Here is an 18,294-nt window from a genome sequence, read left to right as displayed (position 1 = left end):
CACTGCAAAATTTGCTCCAGACTAAATCCTGGCTTCTTGCATATCTTTATGTTGTCGTTTTTGTTTGTTTTATATTAACAAGTGCCATGAAAAATAACATGTGTTCTTTGCCATAAAGAAACTGGGGCACTCTGGAGGTTTTTTCGATGGCTATTTTGCCTAAGCTGTGTGATGCATACATTTATCCTATATCATCACTGCAATGTGACATGACAGTTTCAAATACATTTCTTCAATATTGCTCAGATACTGGCTTACATGACAAAACAGAATGGCTCCAAGGACTACATGTGAATTTTAAACAGCGCCTTATGAATACAGAACATTGACACTTACTGAAGTGGTTGTCCTTGCCTCAGTGTGAACACACGTCAATAAATTGTCATGAGCACAGGGCAGAGCTGCAGAATCAATCACTGGAGACTGGAGAGAATCACATTAATTCTGACTTTGACTTTCATGACACTGCTTGTTTGTTTTTGCTGGGGGTTGGCTACTGAAGAAACAAAACCAACATTAGGTAGACTGGTTTCAAAAGCAGCCTTTGGTTTTGCAAGAAAATTCTGGGCTTGACGTATTAAATAGACAGTGTTTTCTTGGATTTGAAATCTAAGAAACTGCATGCTTCAGACTGAAAGTGTGAGCATGGTTTATCTTGGGGATGTACAAAACACCATTGCTAAAATGTGTGGGTAGTACGGGGGGAAAGAGGTGCCATTGAAAGGTTACTTCATGAAAATTTGTCACTCTGCAAACGCCTCCTCTGTCGTGTTGTGTCACTTTTTTTGCACATGTGAATAAGCAGCCCTGGAGAGTTTTGACACTGGATGTGTTCATACTGCATTCCTAAAGCGTCTTTGGCTACATCAGGTGGTTGATTTCTGAGTGTCTATTTGGATTCACAAGTGGGTTTACCCTAAACCAAAGGGTGAGGAGTGACTCTTGGTTTCTTGCTCTGTTCAGGCTGATCCTGAAGCAGCATGAAGGTTTTCTCAGCCACGAAGCTGAATGGCAGTGGATGTGGGCTGGCATAAAGCTGGATATAACCCTTTTTTGTGCAGTTTTGTGGTTTTTGCATGAGCTAGAAAACAACAACCAAAAAAGTGATGTTTGCTTGATGCTCTTTCTTCACAGGTATCCACCCAGAGAATCAAAAATCCTGAAGAATGGCTCTACCTACCTCCAAGTATCTGGCCAAAAACTTCATTTTTCTTCTGTTCGTAATCTCTTCTATAAGCACAGGTAAGCTTTCCTGCCATGGGAAAAAAGGGCATGGTTTGTAACGCTATTTTAAAAGACATTACTGGTTTAGATTGAGCAGTTTTTCACTCCTCTTCGTGTAAGAAGAGTCAAGGACAGAGTGAGAAAACTCAGGAGAAAAGCAGTTTTCTGATGTACCAGTGCTCTCTATTGAGGGCAACCGGAGTGGCAAAGGCTGAAATTTCTGAGCAGGTGAAAGTACCCTCCAGACTCTGCCACACATTCTCTAAACAAACCCTTGTGCAGAGTAGAAGTCGCACTCATAACTCAAACTGGCAAGGTAGCTGGAGGATCTGACGGAAGATGCTCAGCCCTCCGGTGTCCTTGGTGCAGGGGATGCGGGTGCTCTGCATGGCTCCTGCTGTCTGGTACAAATTGGTTAATGAAACTGGGAATTTGGGTCCTTTGTTCTGGATTGTGTTGGTTTTTACTGATTGTCATTCCAATCATCAGTGTAAATTCCTCTTGATTTCCCCTTAGGCTTCACTGTCTACCTCTCTGTTTCTAAATAATGAATTTTGGGGGCAGAAGGCATCTTTTGAGACTGCAGGAAGCTGTTTTGAACACTAGCATAGCCAAGTAAATGGAAAAATGAACAAGGTTTTACAATGGCTACTTAATCTAGTTGATAAATTATACCTCTGCATTTCATTTGATTATTTTGGTTTTATTTATCTTCTCAACATGAGCAAAGTTTTCTATTATCCCTATTCCTATGGGAATAACAGCTCATTTTTTAAATTTGGTGTCAGTGTGTATTACAGTTATCTTTAAACATCTATTTACAATGCAAGTCCCATTTCCTGCCTGAAATATTTGTCATCTCTAGCTCTTATTAAGTCTGGTAGGAACCCTGAAGCTCCTTATTTTCCTCAATTACAGTAAATCTGAAATAGTGCCTCTGATATTATACATACACTTTCAGTTTTCAGCTGGCACAAATGGTATCAAAATCAGGTCCTGGATGTTTATCAGTATTGGACTTGCTATCTGGTGGATTATTAGCCCTTTCTCATTTGATTAGTTCATGTATATGGAAAAAGTTTGCAGAGAGCCAAGGCATATGTTGCCCACATGAAATGTCCCTTGCTTACCTTGAATAGCTGTTATTTAATGGGTCTCTGGAGACATTAAGGCAGTGGCTGGTCCAATTCTCTTGTTTTCTTAAGACATGAAGCTGGTGGAGGAATCTGAGAGGAAACTAGATGGAGATGGACAGATTTTGTTTCTGGTGCTGTGGAATTACAGATGTCCCTCAAGTTTGACACTGGCAGCACACAACAGCTCGCTGTCAGCTACACCAGCATAAGGACATGTTTCCTTGCCTAGATTCACATCACTGTCCTTTCCATTAACTGAATGCAATAGCACCTGTAGGGCAAAACCCACCCAACTTTACAACACTATGTGCCAGAAATGTAACCTCGCTGAAGTCAAGGTGTTTATCCTATGTCTATTATCATTGATTTGGGCATCCTGTAGTTTTCCTATGGTGCTTCTGTTTTAAAGGATAAAAATTGGAGAGCTGGTGAGAACTCCAAACCCTTTCTGATGGCAAAGGGCTCATTGTTCAAACTTGCACTGACCTCAGCTTCCTAGGATTAGAAAGGTTTCTACCCTCAGAAAATATGCATCGCACATGAGACTCTCTCACTCGCAGTTTTCTTGATTAGAGTAAGATGTGAGGCTCATGTATTGAGTGAGATTATATCAGGGAAATATTTTATCTTAAGTAAATACTTATAACATGAGACTTTTGGATTTAGTATGAGAGCCATTCAGACTAACACGTCATGGCAGTCTGTAATCAAATTTGTGTGTGGAGACGGGTGATGTGTGAACCCGAAGTGAATCAATCCTTATTGCTTCTGTCTGGAAAAGCTCACAAACCTGAATCTCTCTTGTGAGATTACCGTTGCTCTCTGTTAGTGGATGGACTGGTAATCCCTTGGTGCCTGGTGTTTTCATGTCACTTTGAGCACTTTTACTTTCCATCTCCAGTGAAAATACAGTATGGAAACATATTATAACATCTTCTTTAGATTAAACAAAGCTTTTCAAAACACAAAGGTATTTTGGGGGTATTTTTAGAAGTAGTAGTTGGTTTATCCTTTCATCAACTTCTTCCCTGGGCTTGTGAAAGCTTTGGATCTGCATGATATGAACAGAGCTGAATGCCGCTGTACGAAGGGTTCCATCACAGCCTGTGCTTGGTAGTTTCTGGTAATGGCATCCCTCCCAAGGCTCCTTTCCATTGGGTAAAAAAGAGTTTTTCCTTGCTTCCAGAAAACCATACAGCTTAAGCTATTGTGTATTTCCTTTTGGTTTTGAATATTTGGCTTTGAATATTTGGAGATACCGCTGTGTTCCAGGGAGTCAGCTAAGGGGGGTACCAAGAATGATACTGTGAAGGTGCCCAGATATGGAGCTTTGTCTTGCACCAAACAAATGGTAATTGTCTTCACTCTCCATGTCTACCTAGCAGAAGCAGCTGTAGCATGTCCTGATCAGGATCCTGAGCTGGAAATCTGGAACCCAGGTCACAGTGAAGAAAATCGCATTGAAATCCGTAATGGCAGGAAGCTCCTTCTCTCTTCTTCTGCGACTGTCCACTCCATCCACATCACCAATGGAGGTAAAGCGTGCTGGTGGCAAGGCTGGGTGAAGTGTGCTTTCCACTGGGGCTGTTTAAATCACTCTGTCTCATACTGGGAGAGCTTTCTGCTTCTTGCTGGGGACTCGGAGGCTACTGGACAAACCCAGCTTTAATTCGGAGCATGGGTGGTAACTGAGATTCTATCAGTTCTTTAGTCACTACAATCAACCTATTTGCTGTCCTTTCTGGGGAATTTACAAAACTAGCTCAGTGTACTCATTAGTTCTACTTCTGTGATTTCCTTCAAAAACATTCTTTTGCTAAATCATTGTCTGATAACATTGTACTGTAGTAGTTGTGTTCTCGGAGTCTCAGGACAGGGCAGATACACATGTGCCCCTTTGTCTCTGGGGACAGAGTCACAGTGTTGCTGGTAGCTGCTAGCATGAATAGTTTTTATTCTTCTTAACTCTGAATTTCTGGCTCAGTTTTGAATGAGTCCCCTTCCATTCTTCAAGAACTGGATTGAATAAAAAGCATGTAATGTCTTTAGGATTTGTATTGAGAGCTCTTTTGGGGAGGATGGGCAGAATTTTTCAAAAATTGACCTGAGAGCCCAGCACTGAGTTTAGCACAATGGTATTGCAACCTCTGATGAGCTGTGTTGGGTTAAACAAATGTCATAACCTTTTCCACTTAGGAAAACTGGTCATTAAAGACGATGTGCAGCCTATCATTTTGCGTACTAGACATATACTCATTGAAAATGATGGAGAGTTACATATCGGCAGTGAGATGTGCCCTTACCAAAGCAATGTGGTTATCATCTTATACGGGCGGTATGTATTAATGATAAAATATTATCTTAGAACTTTCTCAGGAACTTTCTTCCACAATAGGGAACAAAAGTGTTCCTTAAGATTACATTTTTTAAGATAGACTTATCACCAGTGATCTGTGGAAAGTTCAGTAGCTTTTTAAACAATTTAAGTGGCTTGTAAAAAATTGATGCAGTTTTCATTCTGGTTTTCAAATCCTACTCAGAGATGAAAACTGAGATATTTGGGCATGCCAGAAAATCAGAATGCCACAACATAAGCTGATTTTCCAGAACACACTTAAAACCCAAGGAGCCATTTTATTCTGAAAATTCTCCTCCCTAAACATCCTTCCTTTCTGCATGAGAGTGGCAAGCCAAAGGATAATACGTTTATGTCATGCGGATTGCCATAGGATCTCTTAGGATTTCAAGGATGCCAAACTCGTATTTAACAACCATTAGTCCTCCTAGCTCCTGGTTAGGGTCGCAACGTCCTCCAGAATTCAAAACCACAAAGGTGTTCAGTGTGGGCTTCAGGTGTCCTCTGGCCTGGATATAATGAATACAACATGTATGATCTGCATTCCACATTGCTGCTGGTCTTCAGTAGCTCATAGAATCATAGAATACCGGGTTGGAAGGGACCACAAGGATCATCTAGTCCAACTTCTTGCTAGTATTATTTTAACAATTTATTTTCTGTACAATGTGGGCAGTTGCTGATTCTTAGAGTAGTTGAAAGAAATGCATTGCAAATCATGACACTTCTCTCCTTGGGCCATAGCAGAACAAGGGGAGAGGCTCCTTGACTGTCAGGTACAAACCCAAAATTGTTTCTTTTCCTCCTGTCCTGCTGCAGAGCGGATGATGGCAGCCAACCGAATCCCTACTTTGGGCAGAAGTATCTTGGAGTAAGTGAGGGTGGCACTCTTGAGATCCATGGGAAGAAAAAGCTGTCCTGGACTTTCTTAAACAAAACTCTTCATCCTGGTGGCATGGAAGAAGGTGGATATTACTTTGAACGGAGCTGGGGCCATCGGGGTGTCATTGTCCACGTTATTGATCCAAAGACGGGGGCAGTTGTCCATTCAGATCGGTGAGTGAGTTTTCAGCTGTCTAGATGTGAGGATCTTCGGGAACATGTTGGGGACAGCATCTCAGCAAGCTCAGAAACACTCATTTTAGCATCTTGTTCAAATGCGCGTAATTGCATGTATATACAATTCTTTCTAGATCAGTAACCTCCAAAACCAAAGAGTGAGTACTGTTACTACCTTGCTATTCTGACAACTAGAATTTAATCAATTTGGCTTAGCAGAAACCCCATATACACTCTGTTAGACAAATGCATTTACAATGGGACAATACTATTGCTGTAAACAATAAAAAATAGTTATTTCTTTATAGCACTTGCTTTTCAGTACATAAATCTGCGATGGTCAGTGAAGTAAATGTTTTCGGGTGTTTTTATCACTTTAGGTTTGATACCTACAGAGCAAAAGATGAAAGCATACGTCTTGCCCAGTATTTGGGCAGAGTTGCGAATGGCATGATCCTGTCGGTCGCAGTGAACGATGAGGGATCTAGAAACTTGGACGACTCGGCCAGGAAAGCAATGACCAAACTGGGCAGCAAGCATTTCCTCCACCTTGGGTTTAGGTATGTGCCAGTCCTGCCAGTTCTCCCAGCACAGAGGCTTTATTATGCTCCTGAGATGTCCAAATAATTCCACTCTCTCAAAGGCGCAAAGTTCTTTCACGTGGAAAAAAAAAAAAAGAGAGAAACTTCTCAATGTGAAATTTTAGCACTTAATTAGATAGTTTAAGACACACTCAGTGTCTATATTGGGTATTTTTATTAGCAGATTGAGGAATAGCATATGATTCACATTAAAAAAGATGTTTTTCCAAGATATTGTTCCCACAAGTTACTAATTTCAATTTATTTTCAAGCCATACCCCAAAGATTTAAGAGGCATTTCTACATACACAGTGAATTGGACGGGCTGAACATTAAGGAGGGTAGAATAATAGTCATCTAGCCCTGGCAAAATACACGTAGACATATACAGCATATTCTTCAACTTGTCCAATACATATTTGGGGACTCATGCAGCACAGACATATAGCATGCATGAATTTATGCTGTGGACTGTGAATACTTCTGTGGCCAATACAGTGTCTATGTTGGCACACACACTGTTGAGAATATTTGCTATTTACCCAACCGTAGCTGCTATATCTTTTTGTGTTTATCTGAATTTAGGTAGGCTTTTTTTTTTTTAAAGGGGAAATATGAGGCTCACAGCAGAACATATAACAAAAAAATCTGCCTGGCAGGGAGAAGTGATTCAGTATGGCAGTCTGTGGGAACAGGCGAGTGTCAGCTGGGTATGTGCAGATGGAGTAAGATTTGAGGTGGTTGATGAAGAGGCTGTGTCAAATATTACAGGGACTCCTATGCACAAGACAGTGCGTTTCAAATAATCAACAAAGGCTGCAGAAATAGTGTCCAAAAATAGGCTATCCCCATCAGTGCGTTGCTTGCTCTCAAATACCCAGACCCCATATTAAAGCCCAGCAGCCTCCTGGGTTTCTTTTCAAAGACTGAAATTAGGGAAACAGAAGAAGATTTTTGAACATTATACTTATTTTTCCAATTGTGCAACACGAAGAAATTGATGGGTTTCACACATGTTTATAAAAGTAAATTGCACTTGATGTTTTTAGGCTGCTGTGGTGCTTTAATGCTACGTTCTCACTTTGCCAGAAATGCTTACAATGGAAATACCATAGAAATTCATCCATGGAAGTGTGACTTTCAACATGGCTGTTGTTTGCTGTCAGAAACCTAATGCTTGCCATGCTGTTCTCTGAAATACCACAGTATTTCTTTATGTCAATAATAGGGACATTGTGGGTACCGTAATGTGGTAGTAGTTGGTAAATATTCTCTCCCACCAGCATACTGGTGTGTGGAAAAATACCTACAACTTGGTGCATTATTTGAAAGATTGTATTTTTAAGAGTATTCTCAGCATTTTAGTTCATTGACTTTCAGAATAAAAACATTGGATGGCAGCTGGGACCAGATTTGCAAAGGCAGAGAGGAAGACAGGCAGCTTTGTCAGATGTATCCAAATGTCAGATGTATCTCCTTATACAAATTGAACTTCCACTTCACTTCAGTGTAGCAAGGTTTATACATATTGGTGTATGGTGTATATTGGTGTATGGTGTATATTGTTTCAGACACAACTGTGAATAAGGATGTATATACCTGACAGGTGCTTTTCAGAATTATTTGTGAGTCCTTAAAAAAAATGTTCAGGATGAGAAAATTACACACACACTCGTACATACATCAACCCATACAGCAAAGGACAGTTCTGACAGAGGAGAGTGGATGGATTTTTCTTTCTAGCATGCCCACGTACATGCTCCAACCACTCACTGCCTGGCACCTAGGGCTGGCTGCTGGTCCTGGTTGAATCCTGCTCATCAGATCTTCTCAGCTCCATGCCAATGGCTGTGTAACCCCAGGTAGTAATTTGGCTTAGGAAGTTTCTATTTCACATTTTGTGAGGTGCTGCCTGGGTCAGGCTGTTCAGCTGTAGACTGGGTGGTTTTCTGACTGGGGTGGTGGTGGGGATTATGTAGACAAATTCCTGTCTGTCTCCAGTTGCTCCATATTCCGCAGATTGTAGAGCTGTGCAACTCTCCCTTGCTGTAGAAGGGCTGATGAGCAATGCTGATTTATCCAAAAATGTTTCTGTGCTCCTGGCATCTCTTTCAGTTGTCTATTTGCTTAATCCAGAACATTAGGAATGAAAGGAAAATCTTGCATTCCTCCTCTATTGTAGTCCTTTGGAAAGCAACTTTGCTCTCTTAAGCATGAGTTTGTGAGGTTTTTTTATCCCCTTGTACTAATAAATGAAAGAAAGCCTTTCAGCGCTTGATGTCACAGATGTTCTCTTTGCAATCCCACCCAAATATCACTGATTCGGCTCTGGTCTTACTGGTCCCTTCATTTCATACAACCCAAACAGATTGCCTGTGTCCTTATGTGTTAGGGTTGAATGACTGAAGCTATTTTTAGTGACAAAGTAACTGGGAGAAACAAGTATTTTAACACTCAAAATGGGGCCAAGCCTTGAGTTGCAGAACTAGCTAGCTTCTTATTCTTTAGGTGATTTTTTAGATTATTATGGGGCCATCATCCTTTTTGTCATTTGTTTCAGATTTGATGACCAAAAAAAAGATAAAATAAAAATCTGTCTTGCCTGCTGAGTGATAAAGTGTCCTTCCTGCCCCCATCCCCTCACTCTCCCTGGATGGAGATCAGAGCCTGGCTGTGCTTTCAGCAGTTGGCGCACAGGCGAGTTTTCCAGCAGGAGCATCTGGCTCGCTGGCAGGCTCCCGAGGCCGTTGTGCTGGCCTCTTCTGCTGAGCCTGAACTGTGCTGGGGCCAGGGACATGCCACTGGGATGGCCTCCCCTTCAGAAGCTGTGTCCACTTGTGCGTGGGACCTCGGCACAGCATGGGGTGCACCAGTGCTCACCCAGGACCTGCTCCTGCTGCCCCCAAAGCCCAGGGCTGCGAATCCCAGCAAAGCCCAGCTCGCGCCAGTGGTGACTTGTGCATGTTTTAGTGGTTATCTGTCAATGTCTGTGTCTGTTTTCTTCTGAAGTCCCAGAGGGGTTTATCACTTCGCTTGTACCAGCAGATGGTAAATGTAAGGTGACCTGCAAGACTCAGGGGTGAATCTTGATGCAATTGAAATCACTGGGTGTTTATACCTATAGAGACATGATTTAATCTGTGGGACTGTTTGCTAAATTCAGGGTAGGGGTGATGGTCACCCTACCACCCTAAAAGCACATTTTTTATTCTGTTAGTCATTAAGAGCAGATATGCCAAAAGTCTTATATTTCGAAGATAAAACTTCCATCTGACCCCCACTAATTGGGTTCACCTCCACGGTTAGGAGGCACTTTAGTCTCTCATCCATTACTTACTCATCCACGTGGTCATTCTCCAGTGTTGCTGACAGCTATTGAACCTACTCAACCAATAACCATCAGGCAGTAATGAACTTATTTCTGATATAGGATCAGAGTTGAACAGACAATTCAGACTCATGAACCTTTACCCCTGTTCAGTGTTCAAAATAAGGAAACCAGATATCCAGAGACTATCTAGGTATTTTTTATTGCCCTTTGCCAGCCAGTCTGTCTATTAGAAAGTCTCATGGGTCATTCCAAAGAAAATTGTGATATATGAGGTTTCAGCATGAGCTGAATTTATTTAAGCAGTAGTGGCTTCTTTTCATATTCTTCAGTGTACACACACACACACACACACACACACACACAAACACAAGAAAGATTTTCAAGCTTCCCAAGGAGCTGCCGGTGTCCTATGGGTCTGTCACACACACAAGATTCTTTAAACACTCATTTAAAAGAGAAACACACATGTTACAGCAGTGTATTAACAGGGGTTTGTCATCAGACTTCTCTTTTGTTACATTTACTGAAGAACTGTAGACTGTTGAAAGATTTTCAAGCTTCCCAAGGAGCTGCCGGTGCCCTATGGGTCTGTCACACACACAAGACTCTTTAAACACTCATTTAAAAGAGAAACACACATGTTACAGCGGTGTATTAACAGGGGTTTGTCATCAGACTTTCTTCTCTTTTGTTACATTTACTGAAGAACTATAGACTGTTAGGATATTTTTAATTTTCACCAAGCTGCCTGTCACACTAATCAGACTGTCCCAAACATGGTATCCCTGAGAAATGCAAGAATATTGTGCTGTAAAAAACATGCATCTCATAAATGACATAACTTGATCATTTCTCATTTTCATTTTTCAGGCATCCATGGAGTTTTATCACTGTTAAAGGAAATCCCTCCTCTTCTGTTGAAGACCACGTAGAATATCAAGGTAATTCATGCAAAAATGCTGGCTTGACATTATCCTTGGAAGTTACTGAAGTTATGGATGGATTAATTTGGTCAATGGTGTTTTCACTGCATTACACTAAAGCTGTGAGGAATTGATGACTAGACATATTTAATTGAATGCTCTCTGTATATATTGCCTCTTCCCATTAATGCAGCTGAGTAGGGTATAACCAAGGTTATCCAAACCCTGAGACAAGAAGTGTGATCCTCCAGCAGTGTAAATCCATGTAACACTGTTGAGCTTGGACTCTGCCCATCTTAGACGCAAAGTTATGGAACAAACCCAGTTCACACCAGCTGAAAATTTAATCAGCGTATCCTGCATTGGTAGCCTCAGATACTCCTGCAAAACTATTTTCTTGCAAGCTGAAGACTTTTGAGGCTTACTGTGCCTTTTCATGACACTTTCAAGAGCAGCTGACAGCATGGCTTGCTACAACATCAAATAAAAATAGCAGTATATTACAAATCATTGAGGTTTTTTTATCCTCTCTTGATTTATTAATATTTTTCCCTCTGATTCTCCAAGCAGTTATAAAAGTGTCTGAACCCTTATTCTGAGATTAGTAAATTTTTCTAGAAGCTGTGCAGGGCTAATTCTGGGTAATGCAGCCAAAACATGCAAACACACACATGGACCATTACATTTTCAGTTCTGATTCTTATTGATTGCATTCAGTGATTTTCCCAATGTTTGTTTTTGTTGCAGGTCACAAAGGGTCAGCTGTGGCCAAAGTATTCAAACTATTCAAGGCTGAGAATGGAGAACATTTTAATGTCTCTTCGAGTAGTGAGTGGGTTCAAGGTAAGAGGTCTGCATGCCATTTAACTCAGTGGTAGACAGTAGACAAATGGAGTGAATCATCCTTTTTCTTGCAATACTTTTCCATTTGGGAAGAGTGGAGAACTGCTATTTACGTTGCTGCTATCCCAAGTAAAGAACGTGCACAGATTCTTTTCCCCAATTGTCTCCAGAACTCTCTGAATAACTGGGATCCTTTTACCTTTACTGCACCGGGTATGAAATTCCATCTCTTATGATCTAAGAGATCACACACAACCTCTTACTTCTTTTGACTGCATAGTCATCGTGTCCATGTTTCAGACAACATACAGTAACTGCTCGTAACTTGATCTGAAGATCAGAAAAGGCAGCTAAGGAGGACGCAGATCCAAAATTCATACCTATTAATAATGCTTACACTGCATACTCTGATTATGAAGCTTTTAATAACTCTGCTCTCCCTTGGCTGGTTGCACTTCACAGCATCATTAAAAGCAGCTGACAGACTGGCAGGAAGAGGCAGGAATCAGATCACCAGTGAAGAAACTTGTGAATGATATCTGAGATCACATTATGCTTCCTGCATTTTTGCTGCATTCATTAAGCTTGACTTTCAAATGGCTTTTCTTGTTTGCACTTGTCTCCAGATGTAGAATGGACAGAATGGTTTGAGAAGCCTGATAAAGCAAGATCTAAGGACATGGAGAAGCTTTCTGACTTCAAAGCTGCTCATCCTGATAAAATCTGTAGGCAACCCATTGACATCCAGGTAGGCTAGTTTTCCACTGGCTTTAGCAGGGGTGAGTCCTTTTTGGACTGACATTGAACCCCAAAATAATTGTGCTTTTCAGTAAATTTTGTTTCTAAATATAAGACACTGATTATTTTACTGGTCTAATAAATAACTGTCAGGATCTGGTATGTAGTCTTGTATCATTCTGAGACAAAATTTTATAGAACTGAGCTCCTTTCAGTGAATTCTGGCTTCTGGCATGAAAAGGAGTACAGATGGGGTCATGGACAGCACAGATGCTATCAGGAAATATGTGGTTCCCTGCTGGAAGATAAAAAGGAAGAAAACACATTAAAATTTCAAAGTTTTTAAATGGTTCTGGAATGGACCCTACCTAAAAAATTAATCACAAAATGTAATGAGATGGCAAAGCTACCAGCTGTAGTAGGTTGGACAAACTATCTGTGAGCTTGCAGCCATTTCTTGGAGTCAATTTTTTTTTCTCTGTGGAAAGAAATTCAAATTCTGATTGAGGCTAACCATTATAATTATGCCATCAGGCCAGCATGCTGAAGAGAAATCATATACTTCTGAGATTGCAAAAGCCTCTTTAAGGACAAAAAAACCCCAACCAAAACCAAACCAAAACCAAAACCAAGCCTTTTTTTTCATATCCTCACCATATACTTTATATGTTTACTTGGTAATGCAGAAGGATTGCCTAGCAAATGACAATAAAATACTTCATATCTGTAGAAGGCTGAACCTAAGGTTCCTGCACACTCTGAACCAGTGAGGTTGTCCTTTTTCACAAGAATGCGGCTATTGAAGTCAATGGGAATGCTGACAGTATGAGTGAAAGTTTCCAGGGCTAGATGTTATAAAGAATCTCCTCTTGAACAGAAAGGAAAACACTGCCCTATAATTTTCTGCCAGGTCTTAGCAAATCCACATTCATTTCTGTTCCCATATACTTGTATTAGAAGTGACAACTTAGTTCAAAACAGGGGTCAGATGTTTGTTATGATACAGCTCTTTCTAGCATGTGTATTAAAAGAGAAACAAGAAGGAGATCCTTCAAAAAAACATTTTTTTTTCTTCTGTTAAATGACAGTTACTTTTTTTTCCATGTATATTAAAACAAAAGAACATTTTTCAGTCTATCCTACAGATCTTAGGGCAAATCCTCAGGTAGTGTAATCTGGTGTTGCTCATTGCCTTCATAAAGTTACACTGATTTATAGCAGCTGGCCTGCTCCAGCTACACTACATACAAGAAAACTGAAGATATGATGGCAATAACAGAAGCACAGCACAGCCAGAGGCACATTCCTTCAGCTGACGGTGCTAATCCTATACATGGCAGCGGGGTGTATGCATTAATAAGGAAGGTCTGCATGAGTGAGAAAATCAAGATCAGACCCTTCATTGAATGCTGGCTTATCTCCTGGTGCCTTGCTAAAATGCACGTGCTATTGGGGTTGCCCAGTGCAATGCACCACATTTTTGTGAAAGGATTAAGAGAATTGCAAGCTACAGAGCCAGGCTGAAATTTATCATGACCCTGAGGGGTGACATTGCCCCAGCAGGAACACAAGAGAGACTACGTATCACCCTGCTTCTTGGGATGATACAGCCTTTTTTCTCAAGGCAGCTCTACAGGTTGGTACTTATATGTGAGAAAAGGCCACTTCTTGTTCCTTTTGGAGCAATGGGTATTGGAGCTGCTTTGTCTTTTTCTTAGAGAGACTGATCCACGCGAAGAAGAAATAAGACCCTATCCTCTTTCTTCTGCGAGGTTCAGACATAGTCCACCCACAAGCAGTGAAATGAGTGCAGTGAAGAGGCTTGAAACCATGAGTTCATTTAGGTGCAAGCATCTGTGTTCAGTGTTTTCGTCTGCCCTCAAACCAATGGCAGGAGCAAATCTAGGGCATCAAGGCAGATGTTAGTGAAGCTCAGAACACTCCTTCCAAAAAAGCACATGGTCTTAATATAGATACAGGAGAAAGGCACGCACCTAACAATAATCTGTGCAGCTTGCGGATAAAATAGCTGCATTTTGAGCACCAGCTGGAGTGCCGGCTGGATGGCACAGTAACAAGGTTTTGTTATACAACTGTTGTGCATCATCCAAAACGAAGCAAAAGCCTCTTCTGATGGCATCAATGTTTTGGTGAAATCCCTTCACCTGTTTTGTATTTCTATTCTCACTGCAGACAATGACGCTTGATGGAGCTAATTTAACAACTGAGGTTTTCTACAAGGGTGGCCACGATTACAGGTTTCTGTGCCATGGCAAGGACCAGACAGGCGAGGGCTGCCAGAACTACAGAGTACGGTTCCTGTGTGGCAAATCTGGTACGTGCCCCATCTTTAAAAATACCTGGGAAAAGCAGAAATATTATCTTCCGATGACTGGCTCTTGTTGGGTGTAAGAACAACTTGAGTAATCCCCCAAGCTAAAATTTTGGCTGGGCTATTGACATGAACATAGATAAAACAGCTGAAGATTTAGCTCAGAAAAAATTCCTGAGCGCTAAGAGTGGCAACAGGGTGGTGTCTTAAAAACCCAGCAGGGCTATGGCAAATACTTGGCAAGTCTCTTCCTGTAAATATCTTGTCTTTTGCTAAAGCATTTTGGGATAAGGTAGGATTAGTCAATCAAAGCGTGTAAAGACAACAGGTTTTGAAAGTAATACTTTGTTTTGTAGCTATTAATTCCAACACCACTGTCCCTAACCTGGTCATTAGACAGGCCATTAGGATTCTTCCATGCTCAGCTGGCAGGAAAAGAAGGGTGGAAGAAGGTTGTTTTGCTGGAAAAAACAGCCATTAGGTTAAAGACCACTTGGCTGCTGTAAATAACAGTGCCCAGCGTCCGCAAGTGCCGCTGCTAAGTGGGTGTGGTGAAAATGAGCCACTAAGAGCTACATTTAAATTTAGTCCTGGGGTTAGAGGAAAACCTACCTGCCTGCAACTAAAGGAAAACACTTTCTTGTTTGCTTGCTTTCTAAGCCAAAACCGGTAAAAAGCATGTTTGGAAGAGTTAATTATTTTTTGTTGCATGAGGAAATCATCATTTTTGGTGGCATTCCAGGAAAAAAAAAGCAAAAAAAAAAGCACACATTTTCTGATAAGATTCACTGAATTCTCCACCCTTCCATTTTGGCTTTTCAGTGAAACCAAAGCTTACAGTAACCATTGACACCAATGTGAACAGCACGGTTCTGAATCTGGAGGATGACGTGAGCTCATGGAAGCCTGGAGACAGGGTGGTGGTTGCAAGCACCGACTACTCCATGTACCAGGCGGAGGAGTTCCAAGTGCTGCCATGCAAGGCCTGCAGACCCAATCAGGTCAAGGTAGCAGGTAAGTTGTTTCATCTTCTCATGCTGGTGTTGCAGTACACAAATTCTGTCATTTGCCCTGAGATAACTCCATTAAGAATGGCAAGGATATGAAAGACACCTGAATTTGATGGCTGGTTTTTAGATGCCTGTAGGAAACATATGCTTTTCATGCTTGAATGCCATCTGGTTCCATTTTTATGTCCCCAAGCGTGCTATTGGATGAATGTATTTATTTAGGAGAAATAAAAACAGGTCATGTATTTGAAATGTTCAATTTTATATAACTGTATTTGAAAATACATCACTTCCTAGAAAGCAGGAGATGAGCACTGCTGGTCTGAAGAGTGAGCTAGGGCAGAAGCAGACCATGAGAGTCTGCAAGGCTATGAAGTAATGTGCAGCTGGCTATCTTCCTAAGAAGGTTGTATTTAACAAGAACTGTAATCTTACATTTTAGAAATATTGTTTTGTGCTACCAAAGCTACTGTTTCTCATTTACTGTGTCTCTAGACAGCATTGCTTAGAGGTGATGTATTAACCAAACATTTCTGGCGTCACATGGCCAGCGCGTTGTCCTGGGGGATATGGAGTTTGTGTAGTGTTGCCAGGGTTAAGCTACGCAGCAGCAGCAGGAACCTTTGCAGAGCCACAGCGTTTTTCTCTGGCAGGTGATGAGCTCAAATCCAGAACAAATTGCTTTGGATGAAAACATATTGCAGACTAATGATTGTGAAGTGGCCTTCAGACACTAAGCCCAATTAAGTAACATAGCCATGATGAAGCACAGACTATTACCAATATGAGCATAAAAGTGAAATCCAGGGCGGGAGGTTTGTGTCTCCACTAGAGCCTGTGAAGTGGTCTTTTCCTTCTAGAACTAGATTTTGGCACACTGGTAAACAGAGCATGGAAATACTGAACTGCCTCTTCTCTGAATAGATCAAGAACTTTAAATTGCTGTACTTTACAAAAGCAGCAGTTATTTTACAATATAAAGGTATGTAAGAGCTGAGCCCATATTTCAAAGGCAGCATCTGCCTGGTGGCAAATCATGCATGTTACATTATCTTCTCCTTACACAGTGGCAATTGCTCTAGGCGGAGATTTTGTCTGCATTTACAGTAAGATCTGAGAAACCATGAGGGCACTTGGAACATCCAATGCACCAGGGAGTTTGCTCAGTTCTGTGAAATGAACTACTGCATCTCTGATGCAACATCTTTTGGAAGGTACAGATACACTTCCTCTGGCAACTGCCTCCCCACAGAGCTGTAGCCGTTCATTGTTGGATGGCCTAAAAGACAGATGGTCATCAAGCCAAGAAAAATGTTATTCACAGTTTGAATGTATCATAGTCTTATGACTTAAAATGACTAGTACTTTCAAAGAAGACACATATCCAAGTTGAATATTTTTCTTGAGCAACTTTTGAACTTTTGGAAAAACTGTACCAGACTAGTACGATACAAGTCACATCATGAAGATGATCTTGGAAGATAGTAAAAATAACGATGACATAGAAATATTTCTTTTAGGCTTCCCATAATCTAAATTCATATAATTACATTTATCTTCTACAACAATGGCAACTAAGTTAGTTTAAGGAATTTAATAAAGGGTTAATAACAACAAAAAGTTCATGTGAATTTCAAGTAAAGGCACAGTGGAAACACTTGTTAAAGTAATTATTCTCTTGGTCTCCGATTACTTTTTAGGAGAATTAGGACATTCCTTTTATTACCACAAATGACAGGAACGCCAGGGCCAAAATCTGCCCTCACTTATATCCAAGGCAACTCCATTGACGTCAATGGGATTTCGCTGATTATATAAATCAAGGCAAAATCTGGTCCAGCAATAAAAATCACATCCAACTTTCTTGTAACAAAAGCACATTCACACTAGAAAAGAAAATAATCTGCCTGATTCTAAGTTCAGCCTAGACGAAATAAAACCTGGGCAAGGCTGAGATCTCCCCTGGCTTTAGGAGCAGGAGGTTGCTGATCTGCTCTATGCCCAGCCTTGGTGTAACTTCATCCATTGCCCTGTGCCATGACAAGGAAATAGCCAGAATTAGCTTGTGAGACTTCTGTTAAACAGGGCTTTGTTTGTCCCAGTGGTTCATCAAACATTGTGTGAAGGAAGAACGGCTGACAGAGAGCAAGCACATGAAAATAGCTGGGAAGCATTGGGCTGGCCTCCAGCCTTAGCACAGGTGAGCAGCCCCTGGACAGCCTGTGCTTGTGTGGCCACGTTAGGCTCTTAATTTCGTGCAGAAGACGTTTGTCACAAATGTCTGCCTTCCTTTTACCATGTGAGATATGCAAGGCTGCTTTGCTTCTTCTGAGAACAGACTTCCACACAGATATGTTTATGCATAGGGTCTTGGAGGGATGTCATTTGTAATAAATGAAATGGCCTAATTTTCCCAAGGGGTTTAGTTTAGCAGCTGAGAACTCCTAAAGTCTGCCCTTTGAAAGACAAATGATAAAACCATTCCTACCCACGATAGTTTATATCCATTTCAATCTTTTATTTTTTCCTTTCCATCTTTTTTTAAATGAAATGTCAGGTCTGAACTACTTAAGAGTCTTTGTTTAAAAAGGGCAGAAAACCTCTGCTTTGCGGGCAGACAATTTGGTGTGGCAGCCACTTGGCATACCAAAGTTTAATTGTAATTGATGCTCTCATCATTTAAGAATATGTAAATATACATGGTTTAGCATATTGTGCCAAATAAGCCAAACTTATTAGTTAGCTCATGTCCTATTTATAT

The 18,294-nt window shown here is 41.0% G+C and overlaps 1 protein-coding gene across 2 annotated transcripts in view; it reads left to right on the top strand.

Moving 5' to 3' along the window:
* The first annotated feature begins 1,166 nt into the window (after positions 1-1,166).
* CEMIP (cell migration inducing protein, hyaluronan binding) overlaps positions 1,167-18,294 on the top strand; it is a 50,379-nt gene continuing 33,251 nt past the window's right edge. The window contains exons 1-10 of one of the 2 annotated variants that reach the window (XM_010190150.1): positions 1,167-1,242; positions 3,746-3,895; positions 4,557-4,695; positions 5,536-5,772; positions 6,156-6,335; positions 10,558-10,628; positions 11,358-11,453; positions 12,080-12,201; positions 14,385-14,526; positions 15,346-15,537. In XM_010190150.1, the coding sequence (XP_010188452.1) occupies positions 1,167-1,242; positions 3,746-3,895; positions 4,557-4,695; positions 5,536-5,772; positions 6,156-6,335; positions 10,558-10,628; positions 11,358-11,453; positions 12,080-12,201; positions 14,385-14,526; positions 15,346-15,537 (1,405 nt within the window). Of the gene's footprint in view, positions 1,243-3,742; positions 3,896-4,556; positions 4,696-5,535; positions 5,773-6,155; positions 6,336-10,557; positions 10,629-11,357; positions 11,454-12,079; positions 12,202-14,384; positions 14,527-15,345; positions 15,538-18,294 lie in introns of both variants that reach the window. The other variant, XM_010190149.1, reaches the window with a different exon arrangement.

The sequence above is a fragment of the Mesitornis unicolor genome, unplaced genomic scaffold, assembly GCF_000695765.1.
Source record: "Mesitornis unicolor isolate BGI_N332 unplaced genomic scaffold, ASM69576v1 scaffold25538, whole genome shotgun sequence".
Taxonomy (NCBI): domain Eukaryota; kingdom Metazoa; phylum Chordata; class Aves; order Mesitornithiformes; family Mesitornithidae; genus Mesitornis; species Mesitornis unicolor.
This window is presented reverse-complemented; position numbering and strand designations above follow the sequence as displayed.